The 22,942-nt window shown below is 45.0% G+C and overlaps 1 protein-coding gene across 1 annotated transcript in view; it reads left to right on the forward strand.

Annotated features, from left to right (window-relative positions):
- Sptz (zinc finger FYVE-type containing 26 spastizin) overlaps window positions 1-22,942 on the forward strand; it is a 105,622-nt gene that overhangs the window by 59,107 nt on the left and 23,573 nt on the right. Inside the window, exons 25-36 of the mRNA XM_077681253.1 lie at window positions 1,322-1,526; window positions 2,374-2,541; window positions 3,142-3,210; window positions 3,846-4,022; window positions 6,482-6,577; window positions 7,421-7,565; window positions 9,559-9,719; window positions 10,637-10,770; window positions 11,837-11,904; window positions 13,851-13,993; window positions 14,420-14,574; window positions 15,956-16,117. Coding sequence (XP_077537379.1) covers window positions 1,322-1,526; window positions 2,374-2,541; window positions 3,142-3,210; window positions 3,846-4,022; window positions 6,482-6,577; window positions 7,421-7,565; window positions 9,559-9,719; window positions 10,637-10,770; window positions 11,837-11,904; window positions 13,851-13,993; window positions 14,420-14,574; window positions 15,956-16,117 — 1,683 coding nt within the window. The remainder of the gene's footprint in view (window positions 1-1,321; window positions 1,527-2,373; window positions 2,542-3,141; window positions 3,211-3,845; window positions 4,023-6,481; window positions 6,578-7,420; window positions 7,566-9,558; window positions 9,720-10,636; window positions 10,771-11,836; window positions 11,905-13,850; window positions 13,994-14,419; window positions 14,575-15,955; window positions 16,118-22,942) is intronic.

Raw genomic sequence — 22,942 nt, forward strand, 5'->3', positions numbered from 1 at the left:
CTCAGCCTTATCCTGCCCCGCCGGTGCGGGATTTGAATAAAACTACTGCGGAATTCTGAAGTCTTAGCCCTTCGCTTTTGCCTCCGACATGTTTGGAACGAGTATGTTTCGGCAGTTTTCGGATGTGGCTGGATGAAGTTGAAATCGCTGTTATAGACAAGCGTTTTACCGACTGTACAATTGCCAGCATTACTGCATGCATTGTGTGAGTCAAATACAATGTCTTCTGCCAGGTATACAGTGTCATGATTTTCACATTTGCTCAGTAGAATCAGCATCAGAATATTTTTTCAAATTTTTTCAAGTAAACTTACCTGCACATTACAATTGAGGGAATCTTAGAATCGTGCAAATAAGGTATATCTTTCCAAGTCCTACTTCATCTTAGCCTGCTTGGGGCCATATGTTTTTTCTTTAAGTTCCTCTCGAGTTTCTTATTAAAGGGGCCATACAGACAAAATACAGATTTGTTTTATTTGAAAGATTTCGTGTTTAATAGTGCCCTCAGTGCTTGCCTGGCAGCAAACGATGCTTTATTCACTGCAAAATTAATAAATTTAAGTTAAACTTTTGATTCTTCCTCCAAATCGTGTGTTTTAACGACGTCTGCAATGACATCATAAGAGTGCGTCTTCAAGCTAAACGTGGTGTGAAGCAGAGACTTGTTTACCGTTAGTCAACCTAGATGGCGCCACCATAATGCAGCGAGCCGTTTTCTGTCTTTGCTTTGTTTTTGACTGGATTTGCACCTGGCTTGTTTTTGCTCATGGAGAAAATAATCGTTTTGTGAAACATGGTGCTCCTCGATAAATACGGTTCCGTAAGATGCCATCGCTTATGCCAATCGGCCAGTGTCGTCTGAGACAACCCCAAAGAGCTGCAGTGCTGTGCAGGTAAAACAAGCATAGTGCACAGTACCAACAGCAGTACACATCGGTGCTTCTATTTTTACGTGTGCTTTCATAACTTCCACTGTTTATCCCACTGTTTTTACTGCTATGAAAAGAATGAGCCCTAAATTTAAGCGAAAATAGCTCATTCGGCAAGCTTATCAGCCCTGCCTAACTTGCATTTGCTTTTGCCAGCCTCAGCCAATCGCAGAGCTGTCTGGTATGACATCATAGGTTCTGTTGCGGGAAATGAGCGAGTGGGTCGCATGGCCATTCCCTTTTTTCCTAATTATGTAGCTTATTTGAGCGAAGTTTACGTTAAAAGTGGTATCAGTATGATTCTAACGAGGCACTCTATCGAATGAACCAAACTTGTGTTTTGTCTGCCTGGCCCCTTTAAATTGCTACTTTCGGCCTCCCGTTCGTCTTAGTGCCATTGGTCCCTGGACGCATGCCATGCGGATCAAAGACCTCCCCCTGCGATCCGAGTGCGTGCTTGCCCACTACGTCCGCTGGCCGGACGTCCACGCACGCCAGACCCTGGAGACCCTGCAGTCGGAGTGCCTGTACCAGGGAAACATGGAGCTACATGCGAAGGTCTCCGAGGAGCTCGACAGGTTCAACCTGTACCAAGAGGTACGGGCCGTCTCGAGGACTTGCTTTGCTATTATAACTCGTGTCTCCTTTAGTGGATTTGTGTGTGTCCTAGGTTCTTACTTGGCGAAAGTGATATTGTCGAGAGCTTTAAACAAGCCCTCGCTTTAGCTTCGCTTCTCAATGCGATTTTCTCGCTGACACTTGATGTAAGAAAATGTTACGATATTTAATGTTGCTCATTCTTGAAGCACTCAGTGCTCCATTGTGGTGCAAGAGCGGAGACAGCGGAATAGAGTTTCATGATTCAACACAGTAACTCCGCTGACGCAGACGCATCCTACCGATTAACCCTTCATTCCCTTTGCACCAGCTCTATCCTCCTCACGTTCCACTCCTCTCTCTCTCTTCCCTCAGTCTAGTGATAATGATAGTGTCATCACGTGGCACCTCTCTCAACACTTACTGCGTCCCTTGTCATTGGCACCGTATCACCCTCATTTGAGAAAGGCACTAGAGCCGTTCTGAGATAGTTTTAGCGCCGTATCACCCTTACACGAGAGAGGCACTGAAAACTGCACTTTTGTTCAAAACATTGCCGTAAGGGTGGGTAAGGGCATAAGCAGATTTTATGCCCAAAAACCATTCAGTTATACCGGGAATAAAAATGTTTAATTGAATGCAAGATTCATTTATGCCCGTATCAATGCACAGATGGCGAGACCAGCAAAGATGGTTCTACATTTCGAGTTTTTAGAACGTGTCATTTCAACGTACTTCGAGCAGTAGTCACTGTCACTGTTATCGTATGCAAACTACTGCACACGTTTCGTATATGTCAGTGTGGGCCTAACCCATTGAGTGTCACTGCTTTGTTTTGTTTCTGCAGATAGCAGATAACATTGAGAATGACGACCAGCTCTGCACGTGGAAGGACGCGGCACTGAAGTCGGCGTCCGAGCCGCTCTCTGTCCTGCAGAGGCTCTCCGACTGCTCCCTGTACAGCATAGCCTCCCGCTGGTCGGGCCTGCACGCTGTTCGGAAAGAATGCCTCAGTGTGAGATGCATGTTCGTTTTCGTCCCGTTGATCGGAACTGGCTTTTGGGCTTTTCAGAAATCCCAAAATGGTCCTGAGTGGGACGTTTATGGAAACAATTCTCGCTCAGATTCGTCCCATTCATCGAAGGTGGTTTTGCTTTTTGAAAAATCCCACAGTGGTTGTGAGTGGATGTTTGTGGGCATACTGGAGTCGTGCATGGACGCTGCGGAGAGGGATTTCGCGGTTTGGAGGCCACGGCAGACTACGACAAGATGGGGCCTACAGTTTATGCACGTCCCTTTGCAGGGTATGAATGTGCCGTAGCGGTGATTAAAAAGGAATGCATGCAGTAATTAAAATATTATAGTAGAAACCATTTACCACTTGCAGTGTTCGATCACATACAATACGAGTTTTTGTGACCAGTGGTTCACGTCCCTGTTGAATTCAATGCATGAGCATAGTGCTTATTAAGGCGCAGTCTCTTAAAGTACAGTATACTTGTTATAGTGCAGTTTCTTGGGGCGTCCACATATAAAATCAGCGCGGATTTTTTAAAACCTTGCCAATATGGCATTCCTTGTGAATAGCGGATGATGATTTCTTTTGCACTTTCAGATTGCCACTGAGCTCAAAGCTCTCCATCTGCTGACGCAGTCACCACCCAACTCATCTGAGGCATTCAAGGTCGGTGCTAACACTTTGTCTATCGCTTTAATTAAGCACGATACGTAAAAGTGTTAATTGACACATTTGATATGCAAAATAATTGTAACCATAGTACTTTTCTGGTCTTCTTTTACTGTTTTTTCTTCAGCTAAATTTGGTAGCTGTTTGGCAGCCTGTTAGAAGGGCAAGTTATATTTAAATTACTCGGGTCCCATTACGGTACTGTGAGTAATGTGCATGAACTGTCAAGTTAGAAATGATGTGTTTGATTATTTCACCATAGTTGAGTCGGGAATAATTTTTTCAAGGTGCTTTAGAAGTAGCAGTGTCACACTACTGAGCATATTGCTTTTGATTTCAAGTATTTCTCAGTTTGAGCGAGATGAAATGAAAACAAGTTTTTTTAGACGCAATAGTGATTGCTGTGTTTAGTGGTGCGTATGTAGGATCTAGTAGAGTCTACCTAGTGACACTTCTACTCCCTATTAACACAGCTTTCTTGGGAACAGTTGACTCACAGAACAATGCGTGGTGTGGATTTTCAAAGTTAGGCAGATTTTGTCAAAGCGTAGAGCCATTTAATAAGAACCGCTTCTTTTGGTCTAGCGGGCAGTATGGTTACTCGCCTTTTCTTCACTGTATCTTCCCCCCAGCTGACTGAAGGGTGGAACGAGGACGGTGAAGCGTTTCCACTCTGGCAAAAGGTGCTCGACCGACTTCCCAACGGGCTGGGAAAGATCCTTCTCTTGGACCACCTGATGGACAAGTACCTTCAGTGCCTCATGGACTCTGAGCTGTCATCCTACCAGCGTTTGGGCATTGGGCTCAGGGTAGGTCGTTGCAGCGGGGCATTTTTACAGAAGGAAAATGTTGGCTGGGAGGGTCACGTTACTGTAGGCTAGCATCGTTTTGAGGTAGAGCTTTTACCACTTGAATAACTTGGATGCCCTGAAAATATTGTTTTTTAATGTCGATACTTTTGCAAGTGGGCAAAATACAGCGGAGCTGTTTTGTGCTAGCTCCTGACTAAAATTGCATCTGTCTATCGGGTCGCGTCGACAAAGAATTGCAAGCACTTGCTTCAGAACTGGCATAAAATGCTCAGTGGCTCCCAGACTAATATAGGTATTTTGGAAAAAAATTATACTGGAATTGGCCGCTGAGATGACTGTATCATTACGCTGAGTTTGGAGTACTTGTCAGAATTACAGTTGAACCTCGTTATAAGAGACATGGATGTAAGAGACAAATGGGTATAAGAGACACTATTCACCCACATGGTTGGCTGCCCTATCTTTCTCATTAAATTGACTTCTTTTATAACAGACATTGGATGTAGACAGTTGGTTATAAGGGACAAGTCATCCTTGAACTTTAATCCATAATCTCGCTTGTAACAGACATTTTAACTTCAGATGCAGTGCCACCAGTCACTAATTGCAGTTGCTTCAATTGTGGAAACACAGGTGGACAACAGACGCCTGCAGTCGCTATTTATTACAACTTCAGCAAACACACAGTGGTTCAGGCAGCTATGAAATGACGATGAGAAGCCCTGCCAAGGGAAATCCAACTTACAGAAGTGGTTGAAGCTTACTGCCATCCATTGGACAACGACCGCACGTGCATGCTCTTCCACTTGCGTAGCTCCCAATCAAGAATCATCGCAGATGTTGAATCCTGATAGTATAATAAATAGCCTGAGCACACAGCGGAAGAAGCTGTGCGCTCTGGCTATTCATCAGGCTTGTGAACTTACATCTACGATTAATCTTCCGCAAACAGTGAAAGGAAAAAAAGCTTGCAGAATCGGTTGTAAAAAAACAGTGTAAATACAGCCATGAAGCAAACAGAGATTCAGAACTGTTTCATAAATTCTGGGGGCCGAACATAAATTAGAATGAGCCTTTTGCAACATGCTGTAGCATTCTTTTAAGCTTATTTTAGTCATACGGTGCCCACATTGAACTAGGGTCTGATTAGTAAGTGAAAACATGGTTCCCTGCTTATAGAGACATCCCGTATAAGAGACAGAAACTGCTCCCCGGAACGTGTCTCTTATAAAAGGGCTCAACTGTAGTTAGTTTCTGGTGAAGTTGTAAACGTTACGAACGTCTGTTGTCAATACATGACTGCCTACAGGAAAAAGTATGAATATAGAAAATGGTTGTAGTGCTTGTTTTATTGAAAATACCCAGAAACAAATTGCATGAGAATTAATTTAGAATTACTAATTCTAAGGAAGTTCTGTGTCTGTGTCTTTATTCTACCAATATGATAAGTCACCATACATAACTTAATATGGTTATTCACCAATATAGCTTCACTCGTCTCCCATATTTATAGTTGTGCAAGGGCTCTTAAATCTTTTTTGTAGTGTTCATACTTTTCTTTATGCAAAAGTTAGAAAGCCACTTCTCATTGTATTCCGTGGCCTACATTGGTGTTAAAATTGTGGCCGTTCAAATCGCAATAACAGTAAAAACAAATCTTTTTCTTTCTTTCATTTTGTGCTGGCTTTTTTGCGTTTGATAGTCGAATGGGTGAAATAGAAAGTAACCTAGCCTCATGGTTGCTACAGCTCACAAGATGCAGCACCAAGAATTTTTTGCAGTATTTTGTAATTTAGAGATTTTTCACGAATTTATAACAAGTCAGGGTGCTATCCCAAATTTTTCTTCAGCTACTCATTTGGCATGACCTTTGAGTGAACAGATCTGGATCAGTTTAATGATTATTGAAAAATTCTGCATTTACAGTGCACTGCACTTCGTGCAAGCACCATCAGTGCAGACTAGCATTCTTTTAACAGACACCAAAGTTACTGCTTTAACTTAATTGTGCATGTAACATGTGCATCTAACTTAATGGGCATGTAACATAATGTGCATTTTAGCAGCCCTTATCACAGAGAATACTATAAAATATAAGGTCCTCTACCTTGGGTAGAAATTTTGAATTTACATGAGAATTTCCAAAAAAATAGTGTGCTTGGAAACGTTGACAAACATGTAAGCAACTAGCAATGAGATTAAAATGCCATGAAGAGATAGATTGGACCAGGTTGTCGAACTCAGCAACATTTGTGCTGTTCTGCAGGGAAAATATGACTCATAAGTTATCTAGTGACTGTAAAATGACTTCCTACATTTTTTATGCAATCGGCAACAGGATTTATAAGCTTGTATTTTCTATGATAGTAATATTGATTACTAGCTTAGCCCCCGCTGTGAATTAGTGATGTGTTCTTGATTCCGTTGTGAGAGTGGGGTGCCCTGATTATTTTCAGATGTACACCTGCATCGATTCGTTGAAGCAGCCTGATTACACTTCCTTAGTCAACGACCCAGCATTGCTGCTTGAGCAGCTTCTTATGAATGCAGAGGTAAGCCGTTTTTCCATGAAAACTTTCTTATTCTTTAATCTGGAATAAACTGTGGCAAAATACTTGATTTATAAATATAGATCCTAACAGTTTCTGAAGCGCTGTTTTCAATCGTTGCGGGATTTTCTTTAAAGTGACGGCATGATCCTTTAATTAAGAGAAGCAGCCATTAGCTAGATTTTAAAAAAATTCAGATATGGGGGGTTTTACGCATTAAGCTGAAGTTCCTTTTTACCTTACACATAGTGTCACCGATTGTTGTCATTGTGAAGGTCAACTACACAGTGAAGTTTTGCTAAGCCCTGCCTGCCCGGCAGGCATAAGGGGTATGCTGGGTTGACAATTTGACATGACCATTTAGTGATAAGCTTGAGCTTAAGCGGATATACAACAAGATTTTACGTTAGTGGCATGCCTGCAAGTCCAAGTCTCGAACTGTACAAGTGCGGTCAAAAGTAATTGGAACCTGGTCTCGTAAATTTTCAGGAATTTCTTCTTCCGGAAACTGCGTGGTTGCATTGGCGTGCGTTTAAAGGAGTCTCCCTAATTGAAAAAAGCTTCCTGTAAACCAGTAATGGCCGTCATAAAGCCAGCAAAACAAATATTTTGTTATATTTGCACATTCTTGTTCCAGTTACATATGACGGCACCTGTACATCACACAGCTAAATTCAATGTCCCGAGCGTACTTTCCCTCAGAATCACAACTACCATGTCATCTTAGTTGTCCCAGATTGTTTGACTCAGATGGGATTGGGGCATTTGGAGGGCCGCATGTAGCATGATGCTGGTGGGGTAGGGGGCCATGCTGTGATCATGATCCGAGCTTTTGCATCGTTCCAGGTGGACTCAGTGGGAAGGGCTCTGGAAGCAACCGCCGACTTCCTGGACGACGAACGCTCGTCCTTCACTAGAGAGTCGGCCAATGCCCTGCTGAAGACCTACGCCTCCAAGGCCTTGGAACTCCTCCTGCTGCCATCGCCTTCCTGTGAGTCGGTGGCTCCGGCGGCCATTCTTCTAATAGAGGCGGAAAGCAAAAACGCCCGTGTGCACGAGATTTCGGCGCACGTTAAAGATCCCCAGGTGGTCAAGGTTAATCCGGAGCCCTCCACTACGGCGAGCGTCATCGTCTACGTTGCATTGGCGCGTTAAAACCTACAATCAATCAATCATTCAATCAATAAGTCTGTGGCTCGGTGGCAGTCTCAAGCCTAGCACGTACACTGTGATTCACACATTCATCTTGACTACATGCCGTAGTTAAGTCATCGTTGGATAGGTAAATGGTTGTTGTGGTAGATTTTTGGGGCATGTTATGGGACAGCCTAATACAGTATCTGCCCATAGGTTTTATTTGTTGTAGTTTTTAAGTAGCCCCCTCGTGGTGTGGAAGGCTTTTTAGAGTGGCGCTGTATTAGATCCCCCTTTGCACTGTCTTTTACGCCTTAAGTGTCATTGGTGTAGTACCAGTACGTACCAGAAGAGAGAGAAAACGCATAACAACAGTAAAAACTGGCACCAAGAATGTTTATAAAATCCAAAAAAGACGTTTCGGCTCCCGTGCGGGTGCCTTGTTCACAGTCTTAACAATCTCTTGTGAACAAGGCACTTGCATGGGAGCCGAAACGTCTGTTATGTATTTTATAAACATTCTTGTTCGGTGCCAGTTTTTATTGTTGTCCTGAAACCAGGAAAAAGCCAAGACGCTTGCAGCATAGCGGAACTGAGAAGTGCGTGCTTCCTCGTTCTTTTTGTTGCGTGCTACTGCACCACTCGCGCTTCATCAACTTTTACTTCTATAACACATTTCTTGCATTTGAGGCTGGCCATTCACTGATGTACCAGAACATTCTTTTTTCCTCTGTTTTCCAACGCGTATAGACGAGAAACATGATTGTGGAATGCATCACTGTCATGAAAAAAACTCAACTTAGAAAGGCTTCAAAACCGCGCCAGTCTGCAAAAAATCACTGTGGTAAAGCTTCTAACTTCAAAGCAAACTGCAGGGTGAAAACGTAAATGGTGATGCAATCTACATGACCTTGTTTGTCACGTGACCCGGTGGTGTTTCACTGGTATAGAGGCCATGACAAGGCTTATGGAAAGACTTTTAAAGCTTCACTTTGCTTAAAAGGTGCCCTTTGTGGGTGAGGGGCATGATGGAAGCCTTTAATGTCGCATATGACATCACAGCTAACAGCGATGTCATCGTTGATATCATAACCGGAGGGGACACCACTTCAAATTACGACCACAAGTTGTTTTAAGAGCGAATGCTCTTTATAAGCGACCCCAAACCATCCACCGCCGTCGGCGGCGGCGGCGGCGGCGGCGGCGTCGGCGGCGTCCGCAGTGCTCCTCTACATTTAAAAAAGAAACAGCATCCGGCGCCAGGTTTCGATCCGAGGACTTTGCGGCCGCAGCGCGACGCGCTACCGACTAAGCCACGGAAGCCACGCTGATAACGCGCCTTATATCTTTAACGCATTCAAACTACGTCGTCAGCGGCGTGCGTTGGCGACTCAGCGGCGTTATAGCGGCTTGATAACTGCGTGGTGTACACGTGATACTACAAACCCGATGGAAGAGATGGAAGAGAAGGCGGCGAGGCGGTGGGCTGCGGGGGCCGAGCGCAAGCGCCGCAAGCGGGCCGACAACCGTGCATTCGCACTTTCACATTCTCCCCCTCGGGGAAATGCGGGAGAATTTTTTTAATGATTTCATCACTTGTGATTGAGTGCAATTAGGCAGCAGTTGGTATGAAACTAGGGGATCCTCTGGCCGAAGAGGTACTAGAATGAGTAGAGGAGATTCGTAAAACGACTAGCATTGGGTGATAATCAAGCATCGAAACATGCACACAGCTTGGCTGGACGCTCATGACTTCAGGTACAAGATTGTCGGGAATTTTTTTGCTTGCTCGGACGCGCTGTTGATACTTTGCTTTTTCTTTTGCCACCTTCTCTCTCGATTTCTTCCAGCGGAGCCCGATGTGGCTTCGCAGCCTGCCAGCAGCTCTTCTGTGAAGAGTTCCGAGGGCAACGCGTTCACCATGCCGCCGAGGCCACCCCCGGAATCCGAGTGGACTCCGGACGCAGCCGTGTCGTGTTGCATGGCTTGCCACATTGAGTACTTCAGCATGGTAAGGGCACCCAACCGCTGCTCTTCAACACCCACTTTTGGAGTTATCAAGCTTGCTTCGTAAAGTGAGACTGCCCTCACGACTTTGGAATAGACCACAAAAATAAAAGTCCCTTCAAGAAAGACGCCGCTGAACTAAAAAAAAATTAAAGCTTTTCCACTCAATGTGAAAGCTGCCGGAAGTGCACAGCAGTGGTTCGCCATAATGGGCTGTAGCACCGTTATCCGCTCACTGCTACCTCCCAACGCAATTCAAATTTCCCACCTTCGCAGTGCTCGCGTGCCCCACGCCTGAAACTGCCCCAGCGGGAGTGCTGTTCTCTTTGTGCTTGCTTTTTCTCCCGAACGTTCCGGCGTTGCACTGCCACTTCTTTTCATTTACTATCGTAAAAAACAACCCAACGAGCGTTCCTAACTAAATAAATGCAGGCGCTGGCAGTTAATTACGTATATTTTGCCTCAAATGTACCTGCAGTTTTTTTTTGCGCTAAACAACGGGGAGATGTATGAAAAGCGCCAGCGGTTCGCGAGCTTGGAACGCTTATGACTATACAAACCGCTTGGCTTTTGAAAAAGCCTGTGCGGGACGCCGCTACGACGGTACGCCGGGCTCTACTTGGGTCCGTTATCTCGCTGTGCCGCCTGATTCCGGCATTCGAGCGCCATGCGTTACGCACTACAGCGAGCTATGACGACAAGGAAAGCCCCTAAAGTGCTCTGCACTTAAAAAACTTAAATTTCTTGTGCCACCAAACATTGCAAAGCTGGCATCAGGAAACGTGATCATTGTGAAGCAAGAACAATAGAAGTAATATGGGAATTTAGTTTTATTTTTATCCGTGTAAGCATTTTATTTTGTTCTTTCTTCAGTAATTTCTCCCCTTCATTATTGTTCTCATTTCTTCTTTTTGAGCACAGTTCAGCCGAAGGCACCACTGCCGTCGCTGTGGCCGTGTTGTCTGCTCCACCTGTTCTCAGCACTCCATGGTTGTGGAAGGATTCGGACAGAACAAGGTTCGGGTCTGCGATGACTGCTTCAGCCAGACAGCCAAGTAAGGCACACCACCTCTTCCGTACTCTCCCAAAAAAGTGTATCGTAACAGAAATAACCAAATGAAACAGTTCTATCACATGCTAGTACGTGCGTATCTTTCTTGGCACTTTCCCCTGTTTTTTTTTTTGTTTGTTTTTTTGTATTAATTTATGTCGGTATGTGGGTCTACTATTCCAGTAACTGATAGGGTGTCATGGTGATAATTGGAACAGTTCGAATTTTTTTTCCGAGTGAACTGCTGCACGGTTCGAACTCAAACTTCGCACGAAGGTTGCATTTTGTGGTTTATTTTGTTTGACACCAAGAACAACGCCGGTACTTACCTGTTTATTCTGTAAATAAATAAAAACGATTTTTGCCTATGGGAAAATGGCGACGGATTTGGACATGTGAGATAGTGCAAGCTGGTCTTGAAGTAACGGCACCACCTGGGGTATGCAGAGCGAAATGGACGATGGGGATTTAAGCTCTTTCCACGGCAGGAAGGAGCCAAATGCCGTAGCAGATGATCAAAAAATGTGAAAGCAGGTGAGGAAACAAATCCAACGTTTATTGGCAATGATCAACTGTAGGAATATTTTATTATGGTTGGTATCAGCTGTTACGAAACTATTTGTGATCATCGTAAACTAGGGACGAAAGAGATTTTCTTATCGTCTGCTACCTTATTTGGCTCCTTCCTACCGTGAATCCCCATCGTCCATTTCACTCTGCATACCCCCAGGTGGTGCCGTCGTTCCAAGATCAGCTTGCACTGGCTTGCACATCCAAATCGGCCGCTGTTTCCCATAGGTGAAAATCGTTTTTATTTATTTACAGAATTAACAGGTAAGCACCATCATTGTTCTTGGTGTCAAACAAAATAGACCACAAAATGCGACCTTCGTGTGAAGTTTGAGCACAAACAGAGCGGCAGTTTGCTCAGGAAAATTTTTGAAAATGTTCCAATTATCGTCGTAACACCCTGTATATATCACTGAGTTTGTCATCTCACGTCATTTAGTTTGAAATATAACGCGTGTTTTTTACGGAATTTACATCTGCTTTACTTACGTGTTTTCCAGGCTAAAGAATGCAGAGGAAACGGCTTCATTTTCCTCAGACGACCAGTTTCACCAGGGTCCTATGACTGGTACGTTTTTACTCAGCAATCAGAATTCTCTTGTGCGTGCTGCCACTGTGTCATTGGAACGGGGGAAAAATAAAAATAAGAAGTAAAACTAAGGTTTGCAATCATTCAGTGTGCTAGAGCCTAAGTGCTGTTTCCGTCAGCCATTCTGGTCCACCTTGAGTGAGCCAAAAAATACAGTAAAATACAGGTTGGTGGAACTTTGTTGAGTGGAACTTGTAATACAGTTCAGTGGAACTTGTAACATGCAGCATGCATAAAACCCCCCATTAGGACTGGTTTCTGACAGGAAAACATATCTTGTTGCTCCCTTCATGGTGTGTGTATTTAACGACACTCACTCTTTATAAACTTAAGAATGGCACGGTGTTCAGGGGTTAAAAGCAAGTTTCGTAATATTGGGAGTTTCGTTGCTCTCGAGCATACTCTGACCGTTGTGCTACCTTTTTTCGTAATAACTGAGCATCCTTTTATAACTTGGGTCATTGTAAGTGGTCTTGGCCGTACACATTTCATTCCAAACCATCAATGTTACTGCTGAAGCTGTTACCTTGGTTTCTTGTAGAAGTTGTTATAGGGAATTCAGGGGGAAAATTGTGGCGGTATCTGAACTTTGGTGGTATTTTATCTCGGCTAAAATCTTGGTTGTCGCACCACAGCTGAATGAGAATCGACACCAGACTGCAGGAAAAAAAAAACCCCAGCAGCTATAAACCGCTACACTGTTTGGCATCTTCATTACAGGCTCAATTTTTTTTTTTCTCATCATTTTCGCAATGGACCTTTTTCCAGTAGCGATCTGCGCATGCGCGGGCTGCCGGTCCGCCATTCTTGGCAGGCGCCTCCGGCAAAATAAACAAAAGGGCGCCAGCTTTCTGTTTGGGGAGAGGCTATGCTGTCCAGCACTGCGCGTTTTTATTTTTTCTCTTTCAACTTCTCGAAGTGGGTTCGTAAGTGCACACAAAAAGGGCTTTCTAGGGAAAGGGTCAAAGACATTTGAGGCTGACCACGCTGGAAGCACATGCAAGCCAGTGAGGGAGTAACAAAAATGAAAAAAAGTAAAGAAAAAGGGGCGCTTCGACCACTGCAAATTAGTCACGGGAACGATGCCTGCTACCGTGACCTTCACGTGAAAGGCACGGGTGACCGGTTGGTGCGGAAGGGGCTACAGTACCAGGATATTTTTTGTGGACGAGTTCTACGAAAGCTCGACTTTTTGTGGGCGTGCATTGCTGCCAATTTTAGTTTGCCGTGGTGGCCGCTAGGAGGATCGGTACTGGAAAAAGGTCCATTGTATCACATGTATGGAATCATCAACCCCCTTCTAATGTGAAAGCATTGGATGGCCTAGTGAGCGAAAAAGCCGGCTTTGGCGTTTGCAACAGCGAAATGGCTCCTAGACAACATCTCTGTGAAGCGTTTCATAGCGCGAGCCTAAACTCAGCAGTAGTGAAAGGTGGCCGTTATTGCCAGTGCAACGTAGATGAAGTAACGGAGTGAAAGAACGCAGCCAAGCCAGCGAACAGATGGGCAGCCAAAATAACCACTGTGGTCAACTCTTTCAATGCCTGGCAACAGGAAGAAGCAGTGACGAAAGGCACTAGGAGGCGGAGTGAAGCCTTTTGAAAGCGTAATACGGAAGCAAATCAGCGAGCAAAGCATCTCAGAGGGATGGAGGACGAAGCTGTTCAAGAATGCGAGGCAAAAACAAAGCATCTCAGACATTCATTTAGACATTCATGCTTTCATATTCAGAACGGATAAGAAGTGTTTAGGTGCCGTTGTACTTTTGTCTGAGATGCAGTGGAAGACTGGGTTGCGGAAGATGTCGCTGGTAAAAGTTGTACGTGGCAGTCGCTGGATAGCAGTTTTCTCATAACAGTGTACAGGTAGCAACTGCTGGTAAGACAGTAGTGACATTTTTGTAGCGGCATGTTTTCCCTACACAGATGGAGGCCTCAGAGGTCACTCGGGCTCTGCCAGCCACCTGGACACTCCACGAAGCGCCTCGTTCTCCAAACCTCCTCTCTGGGTGCTCACCACAAACAACGAAGAGAACGCTGGCGTCAGGGAGCACTTCTACTTTGAGCGGGTGCGTTGCCCCTGTCGCTTTCTGTAGATCCCCGCATTTTGACAAAAAGGTTTGTTCCAACTGATGCGGTGACCTTGCCAAGCTTGAAGTGGATGTGTTAAATTGGGCCTAAAAAGGGTTCATTTTGAGAAAGCAGCAGGGGTCTCTCCACTGACATAATTCCTTCGATTTCTGATATTATTTTTAATGAATTTTGTGCACAGATAATTATAATGGAAGATTGGCATTAGTCTATCAACTAAAGTGATAGTACAAACACTGCTTTTTACACTGTTACAATGTCTGAAAATAAATGACTGAGATGATTCCGCTTCCTTTTAATATGCAGCATAGGTCTTTTTCATTAAAATTACTATCCACTGCTAATTGCCCGACGATGGACTGTGCAGTGTCATGAATTTGTGCTGCTGCTTTATTTTGGCGCAGGCTCCGAGCGTGTCCCTGTCGCTGTCTATCCTGGAGAAGCACTCCAACCTGGCCGACTGTGCCACTTTCATCCTGTCCCTGTGCGACGGCCTCTTTGCCGTGCTCGCCCCAAAGAGCACCTCCGAGAGCCTCGTGGACTACGGACTCATCATCACGTGAGCACCCTCCGTTTCTCTTGTTTGCGCCTCCTGCCTTTTTGAGCTCACCATGCGTAGGTTGAGGTTGAGCATAGCTTTGGGGGCTCAGCTCCCCGGGAATTAGTTGCTAACCATTGTGGCCAGGGTTGCCACTGGTGCTTACTTGGTGCCAGATTGGCTTATTTGTGGCAATGTATGGAAATTAAAACTAAGGCTGGTTTCTATGGCTCCTTTTTGGCTCTTCTGACATGTTGTCTGGTGCACTTAGTTCGCGAACGAGTTGTGAATGTGCCTTCTGCTTTCTTCTGTTTACACCCTTAGTAAAACTTAGTCCACGATTCAACAAGGACGACAGAAAGACGACAAACACGAGCGCTTGCGTTTGTCGTGTTTCTGTCGTCCTCGTTGAATCGCGCTTGAAGTTTTACCAAATATGCACCAACTGTTATACCCTTAGCTTGATACCTTTGAACCTAGTCGAACCAACCCACTCAATGCGTTAAATGCAAATTACACAGTGACTGACAGCCGTTATGAATTCTAGTGAACGATAAATACACTATTACAAAGTAAATTTTTGTACTTTGTGATGCTTACTGCTCTTATAAATGAGTGAAATGACAAAAGCTACTAGACTGTAACAAAGCAGGTGATCCTGCATGTCAAGCTCGTGACGTTGTTTCAAAGTTCATGTGTATTGGCACTCTGGCTTCGATGTGACGCATCTTCAGCGATTGGTCAGCGGATCGATATTGATTAATGTGCGGTCGCACGGCAGTTGCCATTCACAACTTCCACTTAACTGTAGCAGACGCCGGTTTATTGAATCGTATAGTGCTGTCATCACCAGAATTCTTTATTTAATCCTTTCAGGCCTGATTTTTCTATTTCAAGCAATACAATGTTTGATCTGTGTTCCTAATTCTAGGGTACCATAAGCCCACAAACAAAAAATAGAGCTGGTAGTGTATGTATCACCAGAGTTCATTATGACGTAATTAATTAGGACATCTGGCAATAAAAATTTTTATGTTAAGCCGAGACATCCCTTTTTTCATATTTTCCTAAACTGTATTACCACATGAACTTAGAAACAAAAAATCAGCTTCGTAGTGAACGTTACAAGCTTGGGAATAAAACTCGGGCCTTAGTTTTTCTTAGCCTCAGTTTCGTAATTTTGTCATCTCCGGAGCTTCCTCTCTTCTGTGTAGCGTGCAACTCCATCAAGATAAGACAACAGTGATATCTATCGCAGTAGGCATCATTCAAGAATAAGTCCCCCCAAAACTAGCTGTTTTGGTTTCGTTCTCTCTACACTAGAGGCACTTTTAAAGTGATGGCGCCAATTGTCACCACCAGGTCTGAAAGGGTTAACCTTTTCTCCCCCCTCCCCCTTCAGGATGCTGAAGTCGCTGATCGTGCGTGCCAAGGTGAAGTTCCTGGGTGCGGGCATCAGCAGTGGCGTGGCCTGCAGCGATGCCTACCTAAGGCGGCTGGACATTGTGCGGCTCATTGTCAACGCCAACTGCCAACACCTGCTGCCCGAGGAGATGCTCGTGGGGTGAGGGGTGCTGCCGTTCGGAATAGTGCCACGGATTCCGAGTTCAAAACAACCACTGGTCTTTTAAAGCAAAAGCTTTCTTCGTGGGACCGACGGCGCTCTGTCAAAAAAACCAATGCATTAACCCCATAGACAGGTTGATTGGTGGAAAAGCTCGGATACGATCTCTGGACATACTGCGGCGCATAAAACTGGGCTTCCAGTGTGTCAAAACAGGGACTTCAACATCGCAAAGAAGGAACAGATCTAAATAAGACAATATACATGCATCGATCATGAAAAAGGAGTGCAACGGTATACCTTTATGTCATAAACCATGTATCGGTATACATTCAGATCGTTTGTATGTGCGTTTACTTAGCCGAGAAAAATCATCGCATGAGTTCATTTTTCGTTTGCGGTTTGGGTCTTTGAAGGTTTTACGATCAATTAGACGCACTTTCAACGAAGGTTAAATACACTTTTAGCTTTCGCGCTTCTCTCGCCTTTCTTTACAAAATTGGGATGGTAAATTTCTTTCCCCCCGGGCAGTATGCACTAGCATAATTTATAGGTAGCTAAGGGTGTTGTCACCTTAGATGTCTGTCAAGAATACGAACATGGGAGCCGCTGTTTCTCATTGGCTGTTTCTCATTGGCTGTTTTCATTGGCCGCAGTTTCTCGATAAATAGATAAGCTTGACGGCAGAGGTTGTTTTCATTGGAGCTGTTCCTACAAGAAGTCTAGAAGCAGTTTCTCGATAAATAGATAAGCTTGACGGCAGAGGTTGTTTTCATTGGAGCTGTTCCTACAAGAAGTCTAGAAGTGGAGGCGCTTCTGTTTGTTAGACGATATTTCATGCAGAGATAGCGCTGGGGTTGTTTAATCAAAGTAGAAGGTGAAGTAACTTCCATAAAATATGCACTATTGGGTTTGGCAGACTGTGTTTTACTCCAACTGAGCTAAGTAGCCCGTGAATGGTGCTCACGCATTAAAAAAATATATTATATGGTGGTATCTACAGCATAATCATGATGATACGAATCTTGCGGGACCACGAAAAATATTCGTATCACCTGAAATTCGTATGAGCCAACACATTGAGCACACACACAAAAAAAAATGTTTTCGTTCATTTCTTTTCTTACTTTTGCGTGAAGAAATCCATGATGTTTTTCTTTTTTCCTTCATGCACCGAGCAGTCTTTTTTGGAGCGTATAAAACTTCGCAGTCATCTCCTCGTTTATGGTAACCAAGCTCACTGCACACCGCAACACATCATAGGGCATGCAGGGTTTCGCTCCCAGCCTCATCCAAGTTAAGGGGGGACGTGGCAAGTAAAACTGTTTGTTATTTTAGGACCAAATTTAGTCAAATTATGAGTATTTATGTAGGTAACTAACCTAATAACAACACTTAAATCAGTCTAAAAATATCTTCTATACTTTTTGAGTTATGAGACTAATTACCTTCACGAAGTCACCCCAAGATTAATTAACCAATTAGGCAAGAAGCCAAGAAAATTTTTATGTCAGCATGATCAGGAAGGTCCACTCTGTGCAAGGACACTATTAAATTATTGCTTTTATTTCCTTTAGGTATCAAAAAAGAAAGACAGAAGTTTCACTTTCTTTTTGACATGAAACTATTTGTGATTTCGAAAGGAAGGCGAAACTTTTCTTGTTCTTTCCTTATGCCTAAAGATATACTGTAATAATCTAATAGCTTCCTTGCACAGAATAGACATTTCTGATCACACTGACATAAAAATCTTGTTAACTTCCTGCCTAATTACAGTGTAGACCGCTTATAACGTATGTCGCGGGAGCCGCAAAAATCCGCACTATAAGCGGTACCGCACTATAACCAAAACACGCGCGAATTCAACCACATCGCCACTTATCTCTCAAGTCAACCTATATTTATCATCACTCAAACGCACAGGACTTAAAAACGAAGGCACGGTCTATATTTCGTGTTTTTTTTAACATCAGCCGCTGCTGCAGGGCAAAAGCGCAGTCTCACAAACGGCGAGCGCGGCTTTAACTTCCGTTGTGTTTGTTTTGAGACCATGGCTGCGTTTTTAGCATCTATGAACAGATGCCGCAAGACGTGATAAAAACGCCAGCGGGATTTTTTTTTTTTTTTTTGTTACCCAACCTTGTGTTCACGATGCCGAAGGCGGCTGCTTATCAGCGCAACGTACTGGTGGTGGAAATCTTCGGCTTCGCGCGGGTCGAATGTTCGGAAAGGGAAAGAGCGGTGGCTTATCAGCAACAACGTTCTAAAGCGTGAACCGCGTGCACGTGGTAGATTTGGTATCGCGAAAACGTGCAGTGCACGCCAGCGCGGATACAACTGGCGTGGTGTGAGCGGCGCGGTAAAAGGCGGCAACATGGCGTCGGCACTGGCCGTGAAGCGGTGCAGGCCAACGTTGGTGCAGGCAGTTCCAGTAAGTTCCAGCGACCGCTTCTAACCGCTCGCTGATATGCCACACGGGGCGCAAGCGAAGATGCTCATGCAAGAAAGGAGCTAATAATGTGGGCGAAAAGTGGAATATAAACTGCCATCCACGCTGCTTGTGAAAGCGCCCATCAAAAAATACCGCGGTGGTAAGCCTAAACATCTCTGGCGCGGCTAGCCGGCTCGGAGCGCTTCGAATCTCCCGCCATTACGTACGCGTCTCCCCATTGGTGCAAGTCGTCAGGCTCCTCCCACTGCCACGCGAAGAAGCCACCGCGAGCGCGGAATCGTCGACACGAGCACGAAAAAAAAAAAAAAAAAAAAACCGCGCAACGCTGATGTGCACGATTCGTGCGCGAAAACGGGCCATGCGGTTCACGATTAATAAAATCAACTTGCCGCGCGCGGATGGGGAGACTGTCGCTATCTTCCGAGATGCATCAAGCAAGGTCAGTTGTGGTTATCAGGTACGCACGAACTAAAGGGTGCCTATTTTTTTTCTTTGGGTGTCTACATTAGAGGAGGGCAAGGGGTGCACGCTGCGTCATATGGCCGATTTCACCCTTTTTTTTTTTCTTTTGCTACCCTAAAACGATGCCTCAGCTGCGCCGGTCGATCAGCAGACCCGCCGAAAAACCGCACTATAAACGGTATTGTGCTTCGGCGAACCGCATCTTAGGCGGTATGCTTATGCATTGAGTTCTATGGGAGGCAAACCGGTGGTCGCAAAAACCCGCGTTATATCCGGTCCCGCACTATAAGCGGTTACGTTATAAATGGTCTACACTGTAGTTAATTATGCTGAATGCAAGTTTCAGGTAATTAGTCTTCTAACTTAAAAAGTATAGAAGACAACTACAGTTAAACCTTGTTATAACGAGACGGGCTATAACGAAATAATGGATATAACGAGCAAATCGTAATTCCCCTTGAAAGTCCCCATAGAAACCAATGTATTTAAAGCCTCGTTTTAACGAGGTAAAATTTCCCCGTTACGGGATATAACGAACAAATTTCGTTGAGAAATCAAATTTTGAGCTAATTTTACAACAGTGCGCAACGCGGATTTGAGACAGTGCGTGACGCGGCAACTGTATTAGCAGTTCAAAACTCCCGCCACGCGCGCGAAGCTGGCTGGCGCGCCATGCGGACGCTGCGCCCGCGAAGCCCCCCCCCCCTTCCCTCTCCCTGCGCACGCCATGCAGACGATGGGGCCCTTCGATTTACAGTGTCGGACTCACCGCGGGCTCCCCGAGAAGCAGTCCGACGTTCGATTTTCCCACGTATCCCTATGGCTTCGGGGAATCCGCGGACTATCCGCGGTAAGCCCGAGAAAAACCCCAATGCACACGGCGCGCGCGGTTGCGTCGCCTTCCTCCCCCACCCCTCCTCCCCTGTTGGTATCGCCGGCGTCGCTGCGTAGTTGTGTGTGCGTGGGTTTTGGCAGTCTTCAGCCTTACCTTTTATCGTACTGCCGGCGTGATTCCAACAGCGCGAGTGCGACAGGCGGGAAGCGAAAGCGTCACTCTTGAACAGAAGACGGCTATGATAAAGCCGTCGCATCGGGCGCGAAGGGAGGTAAGATGCACTCCGTGGTAAGGTGGCAAGAGACTGACGTGTGGACGAGTACGCTGTCCACCATCGCGAGCAACCGAGATTACATCGTCAGCCCTGTTGCACATGGTTTGAAAAGAAGCGCTAAGGACGGCGTCGGAGGGACTAGATGCGGCGGAGGTGCTGCGTCGCTGCTTCGGCGCGCACGAGGGCGGCGAAGATGGAAGCCATCGCTCGCATCAGGAAGGTGCATCAATGTCCAATTACGGACTTCGTAGCCGAGTCTGTTTGAAATACGAGTTTTGAACTGCAATAAAGTAGGTTCGTGACTTTTCCTTTTTACCTCCGGAATGTGTTTATTTTACTGACTATCGCTGTGCAGCAAGATGCTATTTCGCCCGCTTTTTGTTTTAGGTAACTACAATGCATATTATTTGCAGTAAATGTCGGCTACGGCTATAACGAAATATTGGCTATAACGAGCAAATAGCGGCGCCCCTTCAATTTCGTTATAACGAGGTTTAACTGTATTTCATAGTCATTAACAAATAGGTCTCATTCTAAAGTGCGGTCATTGTCAAACCTCAGTTTAGCATACTTTTGAGTTTGTGAGTGCACTGAAACTTGAAATATGTTTAGAAAATTCACATTGTGTAACTTATTTTACAGTTGTATACCCATGCCCATTTGAAATGTTCACAATGTTCATTTTAAACCTGCGATTGCTAATTATCGACTCTAGTGTATGAAATGAAACTCTGCACGGCCTTAAAGTTGTAGTCGCACAATGTCGTACGATTTGTTTTGAAATACTTGAATTAAACAGTCACTCAGAGCAGTTCTCCAACTCTATGTATATTGTTGCTATAGAAGCGCTTGCGATTGATAATGTGATTCTTCGCGGCTCCAGAATTTGGAACAGCCAAAATTTAACTCTTTCGGGACCGCTCCATAGGCCATCGATCACATATGATCGATGGTTTCGCGAGCCTGCAGAATACAAATTTTCGCTCGATGAAACACCTAGCGACATCTAGGAGATAGTTTGAAAACTGGAGTTTTCTCTTTTGTGAAGTTTCTTTTTTTATCGCCAGGCGGCAACGCGTCAGATATTTTATTCTGACGGGCAGTGGTTTTGAATGTAAACAAACATGGCGTCATACTCGTGCGAGCGCGATAAGAAATCCGCCTCGTCTCGGCTCGCATATCTTCGCCTTCTACTGTGGATTTTAACGATGAGAGTGGCAGTGAAGAGTCGAAATGCGGCTTTAGAGATCGGATTTCAGCTCGAGTGAGGATTCGGGTGTCGATCAGCCTGGAACATCAAATCGCGCTCAAAGGTGGGTGTTGGTTTCGGTTTCAATTGTCTCTGGAGTAGGTATGTGCGCTCGAACTATGTTCTGGCTGGTTTATATTTATTCGCTTGGGCGTTAACTACCTATGGTGGTGATCTCCTGCCACCAGCGCAGAAACGGATCAAGTTTTCGCTGAGACAAGAGCCCGGCGTGTACCTGGGCTACGACGTAGCCATGGCCCTAGCGCCAAAGAGATCACGCACAAAAGAAAAAACCAGTTACACCTAGCCACATCAAACTTTTTCAATGAAGAAACAAAGCATTGTGTTAGATTTTGTATATCCTGAAATAATTTTATGCTTTTTTAATATTTTTATATTTACGCTTTTTTCTATCTTTTTCTGTTGTTTTTTTACAAAGTTCTTAGTTTCAGATTTTTTCATGGTTCTATCGTCAGTGTTGAAGCAAAACTTGGTATTGTATGTAAAAGAACACATAATTAGCTGCATTTTGGTATATGCCAAGGCAGGATGGTGCCTTTGCTTTATGTAAAAAAAATTTGTACCGAGACCTCCCTTTTTCATCACTTTTTCCGGCGGTCCCGAAAGAGTTAAAGGGACACTGAAGTGATATGTAAACATTGCGGGATTACTAGCGCAAATTGTAGTCCGGAGTCCCCAGGCCATGTTTCGACCACTCTAGGCGCGTTTACGCGATTTTATTTAGTAGAAAAACTAATTCGAAAATGCTGTCCTCCTCTCTTTACGCTCGCCCATTTTCTGTGGCGTTTTCGTGTGACGTCAGGAGGGGATGAGCTGGCAATTGGCTGCGCAACGGCTGCGCTACTGCATGGCTCCCCGGCCGACAGAGTCAGTCGGCCCAGCATTTCGTCCGCCGGCCGCCGGCAGGTCGTCGCAATCAAGGAGGTTAAAAAAAAATTGCTTGGTCGCAATTCGTTCGCTTAGTTGAAACGAAGCCAGGACACGTTTGTGAATGGAAGAATGTGCCTTTCTTTACTTGGTTTGTTTGTACACTGTATCTAGCTCCAAGTCAAGTTCGCTTCACACAAGTGCTGCACAAGCGCACATGCGACGCTTCGCTGACTGGTACGCCAGTAGGAAAATATAAGGCCTCTTGAAGGCGGGAGAAGAGTCAGCGAAGTCAATATAGGTACTAAGGAAATAAAATCAACTGATATTTTTACCGTACAGCGTAAAACTAGGGCGCGGGAAGCACTTTTTTGCGCTGGGCGAACAAGCACAGCGGTCAGCAGCATGACTACGCATCTGCGAACGCTTTTCCGTCTACGAAATGCAATTGCTAGACGTGAGCTACTGTGGAAACTCGGGCGACGCTTACTGCACGATTGCAGTACAACAAATAGTCACCTAAGCTGCTTGAAATGCCAAAACTAAATAAAAGTGTAAACCGGTTGTACAATATATACCCTATATTAGCAAGGCCTTCGCGTCCCGCTTCGTGGCGCAGTAGTCTGGGGCGCTGGGTATGTCACCGTAAATGTTTTGCAAGTCAC

This window comes from Haemaphysalis longicornis, unplaced genomic scaffold (assembly GCF_048455015.1).
Source record: "Haemaphysalis longicornis isolate Haplotype H1 unplaced genomic scaffold, Haemaphysalis longicornis Haplotype H1 scaffold_8, whole genome shotgun sequence".
NCBI lineage: Eukaryota > Metazoa > Arthropoda > Arachnida > Ixodida > Ixodidae > Haemaphysalis > Haemaphysalis longicornis.